Raw genomic sequence first — 16,657 nt, 5'->3', positions numbered from 1 at the left:
GGATTAAAGGGCAGAATGGTGAGGAGAGTCCATTAGGTTAGATCCCACTGCAGTCACATGTTTACTTTGGTCATCACTAACTGAGAATGTGGTGGTCAAATCCTGACATCAGCAGAGGCTGTGGCTACTCCACACCTCTCAACATTTGTCCCAGAGAATATAGAACTGCTTGGAAACAACCCTCTGGCCTTTTCAACTGTCCGATCCCCATTGATCCTTTAGTATTTAGACTGGACATGAACGCTTACGCTTATGTATTTATACAATGATTTGTGATTAGCAGGGAGGCTAACATGGACCCTTGTTTTACAGTCAGTTACATGTATTCTCCCCTACACAAGCTCAGTCGACTGGAATCAGGTGTTTGTTAATAAACAAACACCTCAAACAAACACCTTTGCGCTGCATATCTAATTTCAATTCCTCAGTTATCGGCAAACCTGCTGAAACACAAGCAGCTCTTATGAAAACCCTAGGGAAGACTAGCATTTGTTTACCAGTTATCTTATTATACAGCAGCTGAGAAACCTGTAGAATTAGTCACTGTAAGTATTAGCCCCAGAAATCACAAAGGGGCTCTATTAGAGAGAATACAGTAAAAAAAAAAAAAATCTGAGATCGTATGATGATAGTGCAGAGGGACCCAGAGGATATAGGATAGATAACGAGCCTGGTAATGGGCAAATTCAGACCGTTGTCATAGTGCAAAGGGGCTGACCAAATGGTTAGCCCGTTGGCTGGAAAGAGCATCCAACAAGCCTCACGTGCCTGAAAGGATAATGACATTTTTACTGTCTCATTCCACGCCCTGCTCATCCGTCCATTAGCTCACTGAAGCTGGCAGCTGCTTGCACTGACTCATCCATTACAGACATGATCAGCAGATCATACTGCAGGCAGAACTTGTCAAGTCTCTCCAAGTGAGTTCCCAATTTATTGTGATATTTGTGTGACTTTTAGCTCCTCGGTTTTATTTAGGAAATGTTTTGTGATTGCGATGGGGGAGGGAGAGCTAGAGACAGAATAGGTTGCAGTGTGTTCAGGAATTGGTTGAGTTTAGAGTAAACACTGGATGTGTACAAAGTTTTTGCTGTTCTTTCTGCTGGACAACACTGTGTTGTAAAAATATCTATTTGGGCCCTTTCCTCGCCTTAATTGCATCTATACCTGTCTTTGATCTCAAATGTAGAATTTAAATCACTTTGCTTGGAGGCAGTAAACAACAGAATATTTCTCCAGACAGGTTATTGATTAAAGTTCTGTGGCTAATGAGAAGTTTGCAGAAGTCACAGTTTATGTGAAAGCTGATCATTGCCTAATTCTCTGAGTAAATAACAGAGCCTTATGGCACAATCTGTCCCGAAGGTGGGAGGCGTGGGTGGGGAGAGAGTGAAGAAAATCAATCAGATGATATGATAGTGCCAAAGAAATTGTCCAAATAACATTTCCCAAGATTTTTGTTTGTCCTGTATTTTGCCTTCTCTTAGTTAAATCATAAGGGGCCAGTAATGGGTCTCTACTTACGTTTGGGAAGTGCTGTGAATTAGTGCTGTATTATGCTTTGTTTGTAACAATATGAGCCAAGGTTTTCAAAAGTGAACAGTGGCTTTGGATGCCTCATTTTTTGAAGTGCTCAACACCATTATTGTCAGAGGGTGGTTGGTTGGTATATTTTTGGAAATCAAGCCCTTTTAAGATGTATCAAGTCAGGCATGCATCTGATACATTTGGTCCAGCATAACAATAAGCTAGATCCTGTGGGTTGAATGTGGCCACTTTGTGCTGCCTCCTCGATAGAGTATTTCCACAGAACCAGCCTGCACTGCTGTGTAAGGATCACCTCCTTCAATGGCATAGAGCCAGTACAGAAGCCATCCTCCTGACAGTGTAAGACAAGTGGGTGGGCTGCACCTCTGCTGCATTTTTGGCACCATTAGGAGTCCATGTAAATTTGAGCAAACCAGGGGTATTGTTATGTACTGTGGGGAACTGGCCATGCATACAGGGACCCTGCATTGGAGAATACAGAGGTAAGCTCTGCACTGCCTTTGCACCCCTCCCTTGACCTGCAGAGTGTGCAGTTCAGATAAACACCAGTATATAGATTTTCCTGCCCCAGGGAAAAAATCAGCAACATTATGCCTTATGCATCACTGACCATGGTAAGGCCCATTTAAACTGCCAGAGCATTATAATGGGAGGTTAGTGCCAATGAGTATCAGCCCATAGAGATTAACACTGATCATGAGAATGGGGAGACTGCAAGTGAATGTTGTGAACTGCCTGTGTGTTTGATTCTCCTCTCACCCACTCTGGTGTAAATCTGGAATAACTCCATTTATGTCCGTAACCCTTCTGGCCATCAGAGTTAGCAGCAACAAGGGCCGGGTTCAGTATCTAGGGGTTCCGTTTCAATAACACAATGCAAAACCGGCTCAAGCCCCCACCCAGTGACCTGGGAAAATTACATACCACCCCCCTGGGCGCCTCCAAGAGGCAATACTTCCCCTCTTACAAGCACAGAGTCTGAGTGGAGCAAAAGCCTTTTAATAAAGGAGGGAAACAGTGCGGCATTATGTTAGGGAATCACTGCAAACAGGATTCATAACACGAACCATGAGCAAAAGACCCACACCCAAGTAAGTTTGGCAGTGTCCTTTTTCGCTCAGGGTCTTAAGTCCAGCAACCCAGTAGTCACTCCATCCTCAGTTTCTGACCTTGGTCAGTACAGCCTCAGAGTGGTTCTTGGGTCTAGCAACCCAAAAGTCATCCTCCCCCGCACACACACACAGTTTCTGTCCTTGGTCAGTGCAGCCCCCTCAGAGTTCAGAAGTTCATCTGCAGAGTTTACCTCCCCACCTGGGTGGAAGTGGAGGAGGGTATAGGGGGGCATCTTACATGCTCCGCTGCTTGGGTCGACGGATGAGTGCCACGCCTCTCCATCGGGTTCTGCTGCAATCTTCGCCACCAGCTGCATCTCTCCATCAGCCGCCCTGCTATCTGCTCCACCCCGCCAGCTGCCCTACTATCCGCACCGCTCACCACGCCTCTCCGCTTGCTGTCCTGCTATCCACTCCGCTCGCCACACTTCTCCACTCCTCTTTGCTAGCCATCCTGCTAGCCACTCCTCTCTGGCAGCCGCCCTGCTATCTGCTTCGCTCTCCACTAGCCGCCCTGCTATCTGCTCCACTCCCTGCTAGCCATCCTGCTGTCCGCTCACCAACTTGTCTTCCGTCCCTCCCCCACTTAACACAGTGCTCACTGATTTTAGCTGGTAGTAGGGGAGCCTCAGTGCTGGTGCACCACTAGCCCAAAGTAGGTCTAAGACTTAGACCTAGGTATCAGTAATTTCAGCACTGCAGTATGTAACAAGACTCCTAATGGAACCAAAATTAGCTCTGTTATTACAGTGGAGAGAGGAGAGGTCAAAGTAATGTTTGGGACCCACACTACCAGGTATATATACCCATCCCCCTCACTTCTCAATTCACTGGGCTTTGGAACCCATGTCCCTTGCCTAGTGAGTGCTTCTTAGTTGAGGGAGAATCCCTCCATCATAAAATGCCAAGTACAGTTCTACTGTCCTTGATTCACATAACCAGGATAAGAACCCTTTATTACTCCTGCCCCAATAACAAAGAGACTGGGGATCCCACAGCAGCCAAAGTGACCATTTGGGCAGGCAGTCCATCATATTAGGCAGGGTGGGTGTGCCCATGCAAACAAGATCAGCCCCTGAAGTCCTTTTCTACAGCTCACCACCAGATGTTAGGGTAGAGCTCATTCTGACTGCGTACATGTCAATGGAATTATGCCTATATGAAATTGGTGTGTAAGGACAATCAATCCCTCTGTGTTTAGTGTATAGTTTATTGTGTTGTTGGTTGCTCACACTCTGAGACTTCAGTATTCTTTTCCAAGTTTCTATATCAGTACAGATATAGATTGACAACCAGAAGCAGTTTTCCTCACAAGCAGTGGCATTTTGTTTTAGTGAACTAAAAATGGTGGCCATTATTTTATGGTGATTGTTTTGTTCACAAAGCATCTTCGTGACCTCAAGCTAACAGTGAGGAAGACATTTTTACCGTTACCCACAAAGTATCAGTCTACTCCAAAGCACTGTTTTGTGTCTTTATTTTGAAATTTAGCCCTTTCTAAGGTTGAGAGTCAATATAATCACTCCAGGTCCTCATACTTTGCCAATACATCTCAGTCTGCTGGAGGGAAAAAAGGAATATGAAAATTTTTATAACTTTGCCCAGTGGAGGCTCTTCATGGGGGGCAAGGGGAGCTTTGCCTTGTCTGTTCTGAATAAGATACAGTATGATCTTTTGCTTCTTGCAAATTCACTCTGATGGTGCCTTTACATGTCAGTTTCACTACCGCCTTTAAGATGTCACCAACCTGCACGGCACACTTGTAATACTTATTTTGTTGTTTTTAAGTAAACTGGATATAATCCTTTTAGCATTCAGCTAAATATAAAGTAGAATCTTTCATCAGAGCTAGTGATGACTTGAAAATATGAAAACCTGGGTAGAAACTTCTTTGTAACTTCTTAGGGTTGAATCCAACTCCACTGAAGTCAATGGTAGTCCTTCCACTGATATCACTGAAGGTTGGACTTGGTCTTTAGATTATTAATTCCTCTGCACAGGACCTATGCTGTCTGCCAACAGGTCATGGATTTAGCAAATTTGATTTTAGCATTTGATACATGTTCACCAGATGATTTCTGTGAACAAATTTCAGCCCAGGGATTGTTTGTGGCATTTGTTATTTGGAATTCACTCTTCAACATTTGGAATCAGTTACTTAAATTATGAGATATAATTTCTGTTCCATACTGAATGATCATGCAAAGAGTAAGAGCCGTGCTAGTAGAGTAAGAGAGAGTCTTCAGGGAGCAGTTGAGGTGTTGGAGATTGCCATAATGCCGTCTTTACTGCTTCACCCAGGCAATGGTGACAGCAGTAACACAGTCTACATCACCTGGTAAGTAGCATAATCTGAAATACTGGGTGTAGGATCACTGCTGCTGCTCATACTGATCAGTTTTATTAATTAATTCATCTTAAATCACTCACTTCTTACTCTCTAGGCTCTCCCTACTTCCCCTCATTCTCACTGCCATGCCCACAAGGACAATAGCCTGAATTCTCATTGGACTTGAGGCCCCGCTACATCACTTTGGCAGTGTAAAGTGGGCTTATTGTAACCAAGACTACATCTATGCTACAGGCTAGGGATGCGAGTACCCTGTTGGGTAAACAGACCTGCTCTAGCTGTCGTTGAGCTAGCACCAGTAGAAGTAGCAGCATAGCCCCGATAGAACTGATAGCAGCTGCAGAGGCACAGCTGAGGCGTGCGAAGAACATTATCCACTGGAAGCTCAATGAGTCTTAGCACAGGGATGGGTACATGAGCAGGGAAATCACCCCCTAACTTGCAGTGTAGATGCAGCCTGAGAATAAAGCCCAATACATAAGATGGCCAGATGAGCACTGTTGACACAAATATGCTTGTTTGCATATGGCCAGTGTTTATTTTTACTGCCGTGTGTTGCAGAAACCACAATAGCAATTCAGGTTCCCACAAATCATGAGGAGTCAAGGGCCTTAGGGTTTTAGCTCAACAAGGACAGTGACTGAGGCAAACCGAATCCCACATCCACGATTTTGTAGCTGGGTTTAGAAACTTTCCAGTTTAATGGGGTCGGAGAGATTTACTGGAAGATCTGAAGTATTTTGGGGGTCAGATCACCAACTCCTATGGGAAAACTTGAGAGAGGAGAACAAAGAGGAAAATTCTGCAAGGTTCAGTTCCCAAAGGTTTCCCTGGCTTGTTCCATCAGAGGAGGTCTGCTCCACCACACAATAATCATGGGGTTGAGTGGCCAGAAGATGCAACTTCCCTGAAATCTGTATGGATTTGGGGGATCTGCTAGAGACTAGAACTTGTCTACAGAGGATTTGTGCTTCTACATTCACTCCAGATCGTCATGGTTGTCCTTCATGGGAGGTGGATTGCCAGGATTACAGCCTCTGTTTGTATTAACTGCCTAGAATACAGCCTATGTTTGTATTAACTTTTGAGGAGATTTTTCGCTGGTTGCGTTAGGAATGATGTTCATCGTGAACCTGCCTGTCACATTTCAGTTCCCGTACTTTCTCAACACACAGGTATAGAGTTGAAACTCTTTTTTGACAGAAAATTTGGGGTTCAAAAAAACAGAATTTTTCATTAAAAGTATCTGTTTTCCTTGGAAAACTTCAACTTTTAATTAAAAATCAAACACCCGAAAACGGAAACATTTTTATTTGGCAATGCTGCCTTGGTGCCTCATGGGAAATGTAGTTCAGGTACACATGCCTGCCTTCCCCTCTATGAGACAGGTTCCCCCGACAGACAATGTTTTCCATGATGCACCACAGCCAGGGACCCCTATGATGCACCATGGTGGCTCAGCAAGAGGAGAGACTGTGGTGCATCATGGGAGATGTGGTTTGGCCTGTGATGGCAGACTATAGAGGAGAATGAGGGTATGAGGCTCCTAATTTAATGTTTTGGTTTTCAGTTAAAAGTTTTCAATAAAAATTTGTAAGTTTTGTTTCTGAAAATTTTCAGCTTTCAATTTTTTACCAATCTAAATATTCTGTGGGCACCCACTTCCCCCCTCCCCTGTTGTGACTAGCCCTACACAGATCCAGTCTGTGGGACCTGTGGCAGTATAGGTGATAGTGCCATGAAGACAGCTGAGCCACCTTTCCCCCCTCTCTTCCATATGGACAGAGACAGAACAGGGCTTGGATCATGTGTGGGATGGTGTGGTCTTGTTGCAGCAAGGATTTATGTCCCCTCATGTCTATGTTATCAAGCAGCAGCCTACAGGGTATCGGCTTCACTTATCTTGGGATCAATAATGACCTTTATATGTACATTTGCCAATATAAGGCCCATATACATTCAAATAGTAAGAAGGCCAAACACTGCTGTGTCAGTAAATCAGCATCCATTCCTTTGTATGCTCCCTTTACTATGCTTTACTAATGGTAGTATCATGCTTCGGGGTGCCCACAGAGTAGCAAGGGGTTTCAGCTAAAATGATCAACAGAGAGAGAATTCAGTAGGATTCAGAATTCAGACCCCATTGAGAGGAATGGGGTGGTTTCCCTTCCTCACAAATGTGCAAAAATAGTTTGGCTTTATTCCGTGGGCTACATTCTCCATTCTATAGTGAAGAGAGGGGGTACAGAGAGCTAGCTGAAGCTCCATGATCCTGGTCAGAACTCCCAAGGAGCCCCTCTAACTTACACTGGTGGCACAAGGTCCTTCAAGTGACCTTACACTGATGCAGGATTGGGCAGAGCAAAACGCTGTTCTGCCATGACCCTCCCTATCCCCTGCTTATCCCTACCCAGCCCGGCAAGTTTCTAATTCCCTCTACCCTAATGCACAAGAGGCAGATGTGCCTGGGTCCACCAGTAGAAGCTCCCCTATTCACGGGGACTTCTCTGCTGACCATTTCTGGCCAGTTTACCTCTCCTTCGTTCCATTTGAATGGCACTTAATGGACTGGAGAATCCAAACCTATATGTTTAAAAAAAAACCCAAAAAATAACTCTCCTCCCCAGGGCTACTAACAGCAGCTTTTGAATATTAAAACTTCAATTTAAATACCTGTTACTTTTCACTCCTTTTTGCACTTAGTTTTCTTTGCACCGTGAATTGGTTTTCCTTGCTTTTCTGCTTTGTTTTACTCTCTGGTTCTCTTTTGCACTGACAGTTCTGTATCTATTTTCTTTGGGATTCCAGCACAGGAGACTCTTGAAAGAGAACTCTGATATTTCTTTTTCATGTATATGATTTTATTTTTTAATGGCTCTGACCCTGCAAACTCTAATGCTCGTGACTAATCCCATTTACTTCATTAAGGTTACTTGTGGTTATAAGTGTTTGCAGGATCAGGGCCATAATAATTTACACACACACATATATATATATATATAAAAGATTTAATAAATTCTTCATTCATCCATCCCATTGTTTTCATTTTACAAAAACTATGATAAAATGTGGAGTCCACACTAAGTTGATGCTGTCCCTTTAATTTAAAACTCAGCCTATTTTTCTCTGCCGTTGTTTAATTTTTTTTTAGTTACTTTTTTTTTGTGCTGATGTGCAGTACATATTGTTAAAGCAACTATTAGGGCCAGAGCTTTACTGCATGGAGAGTGTCCTAATAAGGGAAGAAAAACAGCCCTTATTGATGAGGTAAGAGAAATCAGGCAGTGGATAATTTTTTTGCTGATTGAGAAGGATAAGGTGTGGTTTGGCAGGTACTACATTGGTTTGGCTAGTTGCTGACACAGTTTGTCTCTTTTACAGTTCAAATCCCTTGCAAAGCAGACAGTCAGGAAGAACTTTTTTCTTCTTCTTCTTCTCACAAACCCTTAGCGCAGCCATAAAATCTCAATGTGGCACAGCCTGGATGTGGTAATGAGAGTTTAGTACAAATCTAACAGTGGTGTATTGTAGTCACTTCTGAAGAAAATCTGGGTCTAGCACAACGGACTTGTTTAAACATAATTTTCCATGTGTCTCATTACATATCTACTGCATCTAAAGTAATTTTCCAAGCTGTCAAATATCAGAATATTCATGCTTTAGTCAGAGAAACGACATCCCAATTTTCTTCATTTCCGAATCTCTCTCATCTGATGGGAAGTCCATACTTCAGACTGCAGCCACTCTAGTCAGTACTCCAGATTGTGCAACTGTTGTTTTGGGGTTGTTTTCCCCCCAAATGCTTTGAAAAGTCACATTAATTAAGTTCAGCATTTTCAATAACAAGTATCTAGGTTCAGATTCTGTACTCGCCCCAGTATAAATCTTAAGTAAGTGGCGTTACTCTTGTTTAAACCAAAACTGAAGGCAGAATCTGGTTTCTACTGTCTTTTCTTTTTCTGTCTCCATTTGTTGCTTTCTGACTGAAATACTGAGGCAAGTCTTTGGCCCCCCTGAAGTCCATTTTATATTGCTCCAGCAGCACAAAGGGAGCTTAAAGTTGTTTTAAGGCAGCTGTTGAAGATTTCTCTAGTGAAGGAAATCCTGATTTGGCTTAGTCCTGTTGGGTTCAGGTAAAGGCTCCTGCCTGAGCCTAAGGGGAGGAGCCACTGAGCCCAGGATTCAAATAAGTACGGGGGACAACAAAAGAGAAAACAAGGACAGGTGTGAAGGTCAAAGCGTCAAAAGTAGAAAACCAGAAGGGGACACTGAGCAGAGAAGCCCGGACAGTACCCACTGCTCCTCAAAGGTGTCAAGGGAGCCAGTGGACAGATTTGACTTAGTGGCAGAGAGGTCATTCTGAGGTGGACTGAGAGTGCAAAGGGGATATGTTAGGCAGGTGTGATATTCTCATCAATGTAGTATCCACTTGACTGTTATATGCCAAATTAATGCAACACTAACTTACGCTGGGGGCCTATGTATCGGCTGGATATAGGACTGGACATAGAAATGGCATAACATGACCTATTTGCTCCCTCCTCCTCATTATACCAAGCTTTGTTCTGGCACACGTGGAGACCTAGCCTTTTGCATTCAGGAAGAATAATGATTCAAGTAGTAAATGTCTAGCTTTCACTGACATTTAACTTTTTGTTTTGTTGAGAAAAAGCTTGATTGAGTCTTTCAATCCCTCACAATGTGTTTTTTCTTTTTAATTTAATAAATCTACAGGACATATCCTGTTATGATGAGATTAGTTTATTATAGGCGTAGGATGTGAAAGATAAATTGAGATGATAATAGAGCAGAAAAGAAAAATACACAGTCGCTATAACAGGGAGTGGTGAACCAATTTAGATAAGCTAAGACACACACAGAGTTACTCTCCTAACACTTTGCTGGGAGCTGTATTAATGGCTATAGAATTTAAAACTGAATTGCAGTTCCTTATGGTTGCTGAGTAAACCTTTTGAATGTGAACCAAAGCGCTACTGTCATTCTGAGTATCCTGATTGTTCTCAATGGACTGTTGATTCTCTAGCCTTATGATGGACTCATTAAGTATCATTAACTATTTTAATATTGTGTCATTTTAGCAGGAACATCCAGCTTCTCTGGGATTGTGACCTTTTTTCTTTTATAATCTGACAATAACAACACACTCCTTCACCAAAACCCTAACCTTCTTGAGGTTCGAGAGTTTGGCTATCATCTTTCTTCTCTTTATTTTTTATTTGGGTCCACCTACTTTTTTCATATTTATGTCTTAACCAGAGCAAGAAATATTTGAATTCTCATGACAAAGCCAACTCCAACAGAATTTGTAGCACCAGTCGGTGCAGTTAAACTTCTGATCCTGAACTGTGAACCATTTTGAGATGATTATTATTCATTTGTATTGTGGTAACACCTTAGAAGCCCCTACTTGTCAACCAGGACCCCATTGTGCTAGGAGCTGTACAAACATGGAACAAAAAGATTATTCCTTCCACAAAGAGCTTACAGTCTAAATAAGAGATTAACTCCTTGCTGATCAATAGAGCACTTTGAAAACTTACATACACTTAAACAACAACAAAAAGATTTTGGGACAGTTCTTTAGCCCCTTCCGTGATAAGCTGTGGGTACTTGTTTTGTCCTGAGTTTCTGTGGAAAGTGAAGGTATGTCTTAGATGTGAGATAAACACATTTATGAATACAGGATGCAAGATCATGGCTTCTGCTTGGCTCATTGTAGCCAAATTGCCTGTAGCTTTTTAGCCATAAAAGTATATTACGTGTTTCTGAACAGGAGGTTTTGGCTTGCCAAGTTCTGTATACTTCATATTCAACCTTGGAGTAATTTGAGTACAATTAGAGCAGTACCTTGCTGGCACCATTTTCATTATCAACTCCATTTTCTGAGGGATTCGCCTTTATAACTCAGCAGTGGGAGCTTGGGATGAGCAAGATTCAAAAAGCTCAGTGCCTTTGAGATAAGCATTCAAAAATTGTACAGATTGCTCACATGTCAAAACTAATCTCTGTAACAGTCTCAGTGGAACCATTAACATCTATTTATAAAGTAGGGGCCCAGTAAAGATTTGGAGGTTCAGTTTGACACCACTTTGGCAGTCCCCATTCCCTCTCCATGACAATCCAACTCTTTTCCGTGTACAATGGCCTCTCCCCCATAAGAGGCCCCTTTCCTGGCTTTTTCTCTGCCAGGCTTCTGCCTTTCTCCCCTTTTGACTCCCTCCCTGCTACTCTTCCCTCCCCACCCCATATTCCGAAAAATCCTAATGCATGGCATCTCTTTTCCCACATTCTGATTCTCTTGAAAACCTCTCACAAGTTTAACTTAGCGTTAGATATTAGCTACACTTGATAAACAAGCGGAAATATTTATCATATTTTTGCCCCTCTGCTGAGCTATAGCAGATGCCCAGGGCCTTCCAGATTAGTTTCCCTTTGGATGAGAAATCACTTACCCAGAATCTGGATATATTCTTAGTGCAACTTGTTTTCTTTACATGTACGCACCAGTCCTGGAATAGAAGTGGTCACAACCACCAGGCAGGCAATCACGTCTCTCAGGAATCTCAGCAGAAACACTGATGCCCAATTCTCAGGGCATAATTCTGCCTCAAAAATTGACTCTAGTTAAAGAGATTAAGGCAGAGAACAAACTCTCTTGCTGCTTGTCACAGTTCACCCCTAAGAATCTACATAACAAGACCTACAACACAGAATTTCTTTCTAAGACTAAAAATGTGTTCACGCACGATACAACCTTGTAAAATTTTGGGTAACAGTGCTATCTCTTGGCTGCTGCCATCTCTCTCTCTTCCTCTCTCTGTCTGACAGTTCTCCATCTTTATGATGCTCATTAGGATTGTTTGTGACCTGAATAGTCACTTAGGGCCAAATTGTCCTCTCCAGTACAACTCCTTGTAGTTCAGCTGAGTACAGTTATATTCGAGAGCAGAATTTGGCTCTGTGTCTTGCACAGCCCTCACTTAACCTTCTTCTGTTTGATGATCCAGTTCCAGGATTGCTGTTAACAGGGAATCCCTTTGTCTGGTGGTGGTGCAGTGGGAGGAGGAGGCTGTCTAGGTGGCGAGGCAGCATCCAGGACTGTTGGCAGACTCCATATTAGGTCCCACTGCCACTAAGTTAGAACTAGGATTGCTCAGGAAGTTCAACAATACTTAGCACGTATATTGCGCTTTTCATCACTGAAGTTCTGTATAAGTGTTATTTAGTTATTTACTGTGAGGCATATTCTGCCCTAATTTATATCCGTGCAATCTCACTTCTGCCAGTGGGATTGCATGAGGTATATATGAAAACAGTGTTTGACCGTTGTGTCCCAGAATTTGGCCCCTCTGAGCATGAAGGATTTTAATTTGGTGATAACCTGGGCCATGAAAAGGCTGATACTGTTGCTGGGCTTCAGAGGTAACAGGTGTCCATCGGGAAGGGAGTTTATTAAAGGATCATGGGGTGGATAAAGAAGCTAGAGATGCCTATTGAAGTGTCATGGGGAAAGGAATGGCAATGACTACTTGTGTTTTGCAAGAAGAGAGAACCAATGAAGAAGGAGACAGTAGCCATTTTGGGATCAGTTCCCTTTAGGTACAGGAAGGGAGATACTGGAGCCTTGGCTGAATTGTCCTGAATCTTTAAAAACAATTGCGTGAATGTGCTGATGGAGTTTTGGGCAAAAGTTCAGAGAGGGATTTTATTTTATCCGAAGTGCCCAGCCCTAATGCATTCACTTAGCACTGTGTGTTAACAGTATAGCATTTTATGTGGTATACCAGTACAGAGCAGTAAGGTGGTAGAACCTATAAGTACATTTCCAGCAGATGAGCTTGCATGAGTAAGATATTTTTCATAGTCTTTTAGTTCAAGTAGAGCTGTACTGGAACTGGATTTTCTGTGTTGTGGGAAATTCTGTGATTTCAAAAAACTTTTCTGTTTCAAAATGGAACGCAAACAAACATTTCAACATTTTCCATGAAAAAAATTGAAAAACAGAACAAAATTGTTTTGGGCTTGATCAAAATGTGTAGTTTCTATAAAAGCTAAATGTTTCATTCTGATTTTGAAGTTTTTTTTAATTACAATATAAAATACATTTCTAAAAGAGAAGTCATTGTGAAATGAAAAATCTAAATATTCTGTCCTGAAAATTTTGAAATGTTCCATTTCAACAGATTGAAAGGATTCATGTTGGGGTCTTTTATCTAATGACATTTTGTCAAAATTGACGTGTTTCTTCAAAATCTTTTGCTTTTGATGACTATACATTTTCCTAAGGAAAAACATTTTGCCAGAAAATATCCAACGAACACTTTCTTCAAGCTTTATGACAATAAAAGTGTTTTCAAATTAAATAAAATTATTTTACTGAAATCTTTCTGTGCAGCTACTGGTGTGGCCCCCACCAAAACATTCTTGGGGGGTAGAATTATTCCCATTTTATAGATGGGGAATTGAGCACAGGGAAATTAAATAATGTATCCAGTGTCACACAGAAAAATTTATGGAAAAGATGGGCCTAAGTCCAGATCTCGTGAGTCCCAGTGCAGCACTTTAACCACAAAAAAAGGGCTCAGTTGAGCTAAAACAAAGCCTATTTTATTGCTATGGTTTGGAGGATTGCCTTTCCCAAAACACTTTGCTTAGGTAGAACACTACTAACCTCAGTACTTCCCTCTGTGAATAACATTCTCCTAAAGTCCCATCTATTGTGTGAAAATCTTCCTTGGTCATCTCCTTGATGTGGGTAACGCCCTTCACTTTTGCAGTGTTCGTTAGACAGAACTATGTTTTTGCCATTTACCTCAATTGTGCTGCAGCCTTGTGCAATCCAAGGCTGCAGCACACTATGAGAACTTGGCTAAAATACAGTTTGGTCCCATCTACCTTGCAAGACTGATGTGGGTTAAAGGAGAACCATGTTGTGACGGGGTCTTCCAGGGTGATAGTTTCCATGGTGTAGGTGGGACTGAAAGAATTAGAGTTTTGGCTACTAATTTCTTCTTGAGCCGTTATTTAGGTGTTGTCCTTCTAGAACCCAACCTTTTTCATCAGTTCAAGTGTGGGAAGCAGCAGAGTTTGGCAGTAAGTTAACTTCCTGTCAATTGATGCTAGGGCAGGGCCTCTCCACCCTGTCACAATAGCTTTTTTCACACACTCAGGCAGTGCCATCTCGATCTATGTCACAGTGCTTTGAGGAGGCATCAGATTGTGCTGAGGCACATTGAGGGTATGTCTACATCTACAATTTTGCAGCGCTGGTTGTTACAGCTGTATTAGTACAGCTGTATAGGGCCAGCGCTGCAGAGTGGCCACACTTACAGCAACCAGCGCTGCAAGTGGTGTTAGATGTGGCCACACTGCAGCGCTGTTGGGCGGCTTCAAGGGGGGTTCGGGGAACGCGAGAGCAAACCGGGGAAGGAGACCTGCTTCCCCGCGGTTTGCTCTCGCATTCCCCGAACCCCCCTGCAAACCGCAGGGAAGGAGACCTGCTTGCACGGGGGTTCGGGGAACGCGAGAGCAAACCGCAGGGAAGGAGACCTGCTTGCACGGGGGTTTGGGGAACGCGAGAGCAAACTGGGGAAGGAGACCTGCTTCCCCGCGGTTTTCTCTCGCGTTCCCCGAACCCCCCTGCAAACCGCAGGGAAGGAGACCTGCTTGCACGGGGGTTCGGGGAACGTGAGAGCAAACCGGGGAAGGAGACCTGCTTCCCCGCAGTTTGCTCTCACGTTCCCCGAACCCCCCTGCAGACCGCAGGGAAGGAGACCTGCTTGCTCGGGGGTTTGGGGAACGCGAGAGCAAACCGGGGAAGGAGACCTGCTTGATTACCAGAGAGGCTTCCTCAGGTATGCTGCGATACCTGCTTATTCCACGAAGGTCAAGAAAAGCGCTGGTAAGTGTCTACACTTGATTACCAATGCTGGATCACCAGCGCTGGATCCTCTACACCCGAGACAAAACGGGAGTACAGCCAGCGCTGCAAACAGGGAGTTGCAGCGTTGGTGATGCCCTGCAGATGTGTACACCTCCTAAGTTGCAGCGCTGTAACCCCCTCACCAGCGCTGCAACTTTGTGATGTAGACAAGCCCTCAGTCTCTGGCAGCCTGAATCATCTTTGAGGAATATGGTTTGGAGATGCCTAACAGGAAAGGAAAAGATACAACTAGCTCCTTTCCCACTTCTTAGCTCCCACAAAGTGTTTTAAACATTGAAACTTCTGATTAAAAATACCTGACAACAGAAGATATTAAATAAAAAAGTGCCATTATGACATGGCCTTAGGCTATTGCTTGCACAGAGAAAAGCAAGAAAACTTAGAGTAAGGTGCCTCTTTGTTCAGGACCCTGCCAGAAGAGAAATCTGAGAACAATCTGCTATCCCAGTGGATATCATATGTGCTACAATACCCATGCTCATTGATGGCAGTCAGTGCAGGATAGTGGTTAGAGCAGAGGACCTGGAGGAGGGATTCATCCAATAGCTTCTACAATTCCCATTTGAAGTCAATGGAAAGACTCACATTGATTTCAGTAAAAAGAACTGGAGTACTTGTGGCACCTTAGAGACTAACAAATTTATTTGAGCATAAGCTTTCGTGGGTTACAGCCCATTTCATCGGATGCATGTAGTGGAAAATACAGTAGGAAGATATATATCTATATCTATATATATCTATGTATACAGAGAACATGAAACAATGGTTGTTACCATACACACTCTAACAAGAGTGATCAGTTAAGGTGAGCTATTATCAGCAGGAGAGAAAAAGAACTGTTTGTAGTGGTAATGAAAATGGCCAATTTCCAGCAATTGACAAGGAGATGTGAGGAACTGTAGGGCTGGGGGAAATAAGCATGGGGAAATAGTTTTACTTTGTGTAACGGCCCATCCACTCCCAGTGTTTATTCAAGCCTAATTTAATGGTGTCCAATTTGCAAATTAATTCCAATTCAGCAGTCTCTCGTTGAAGTCTGTTTCTGAAGTTTTTTTGTTGTAATGTGACTTTTAGGTCTGTAATCGAGTGGCCAGGGAGATTGACGTGTTCTCCAACTGGCTGATTTCAGTGGACTTTGGATCACATCCCTCAGTTCTGGCCTCAGCTATACCACTTATCTGCTATGTGTTCTTGGGTAAATCATTTATTCCCCAGTTTCCCTTTCTGTAAATTGGGATAACAGTACCCATCTTGTGGAGTACACAAGGCTGTTATGATGATTAATTCATTAGTGTTTGTAAAGCACTTTGAGATTCTTTCATGAAAGGAGCTTTGTAAGTGCCGAGTATTAATGTAACAATGATTGGGAAATAGCCATCACTCTGAATGTTCATTCTGGGAATTTAATGGATTACACCAGGAGCCTTGGCACTTATATATATTTTGTATTTAACAATGAATTTTCAGTTACTGTTTCTTTAAAATGTGAATTCTGTCCTGGTGAAAGGGCTCAGGTTGCAATGCCTCTGTTTCTCTACAGAGCACGTACTGCAGCATGAGCAGTGGTACCACAAGCTTCTGCCGCACTAGCCTATCTAGCTCATGTGCTCCAATTGCTATTCTGGAGTGATCATTTGTAGGGTTTAGAAAGTGGCTCATTCTCCAGCCATATTCAGTCCTCTG

General features: G+C 42.9%; 1 protein-coding gene across 6 annotated transcripts in view; it reads left to right on the top strand.

Moving 5' to 3' along the window:
• The window catches only part of CALD1 (caldesmon 1), a 255,607-nt gene that overhangs the window by 186,234 nt on the left and 52,716 nt on the right, over nucleotides 1–16,657 (top strand). The window contains exon 1 of one of the 6 annotated variants that reach the window (XM_030542585.1): nucleotides 859–920. The exons of the other annotated variants lie outside the window; for them this stretch is intronic. Coding sequence (XP_030398445.1) covers nucleotides 874–920 — 47 coding nt within the window. The 5' untranslated portion in view covers nucleotides 859–873. Of the gene's footprint in view, nucleotides 1–858; nucleotides 921–16,657 lie in introns of those variants that run through there. 6 annotated transcript variants of the gene reach the window in all.

Source organism: Gopherus evgoodei, chromosome 1 (genome assembly GCF_007399415.2).
Source record: "Gopherus evgoodei ecotype Sinaloan lineage chromosome 1, rGopEvg1_v1.p, whole genome shotgun sequence".
NCBI lineage: Eukaryota > Metazoa > Chordata > Testudines > Testudinidae > Gopherus > Gopherus evgoodei.
This window is presented reverse-complemented; position numbering and strand designations above follow the sequence as displayed.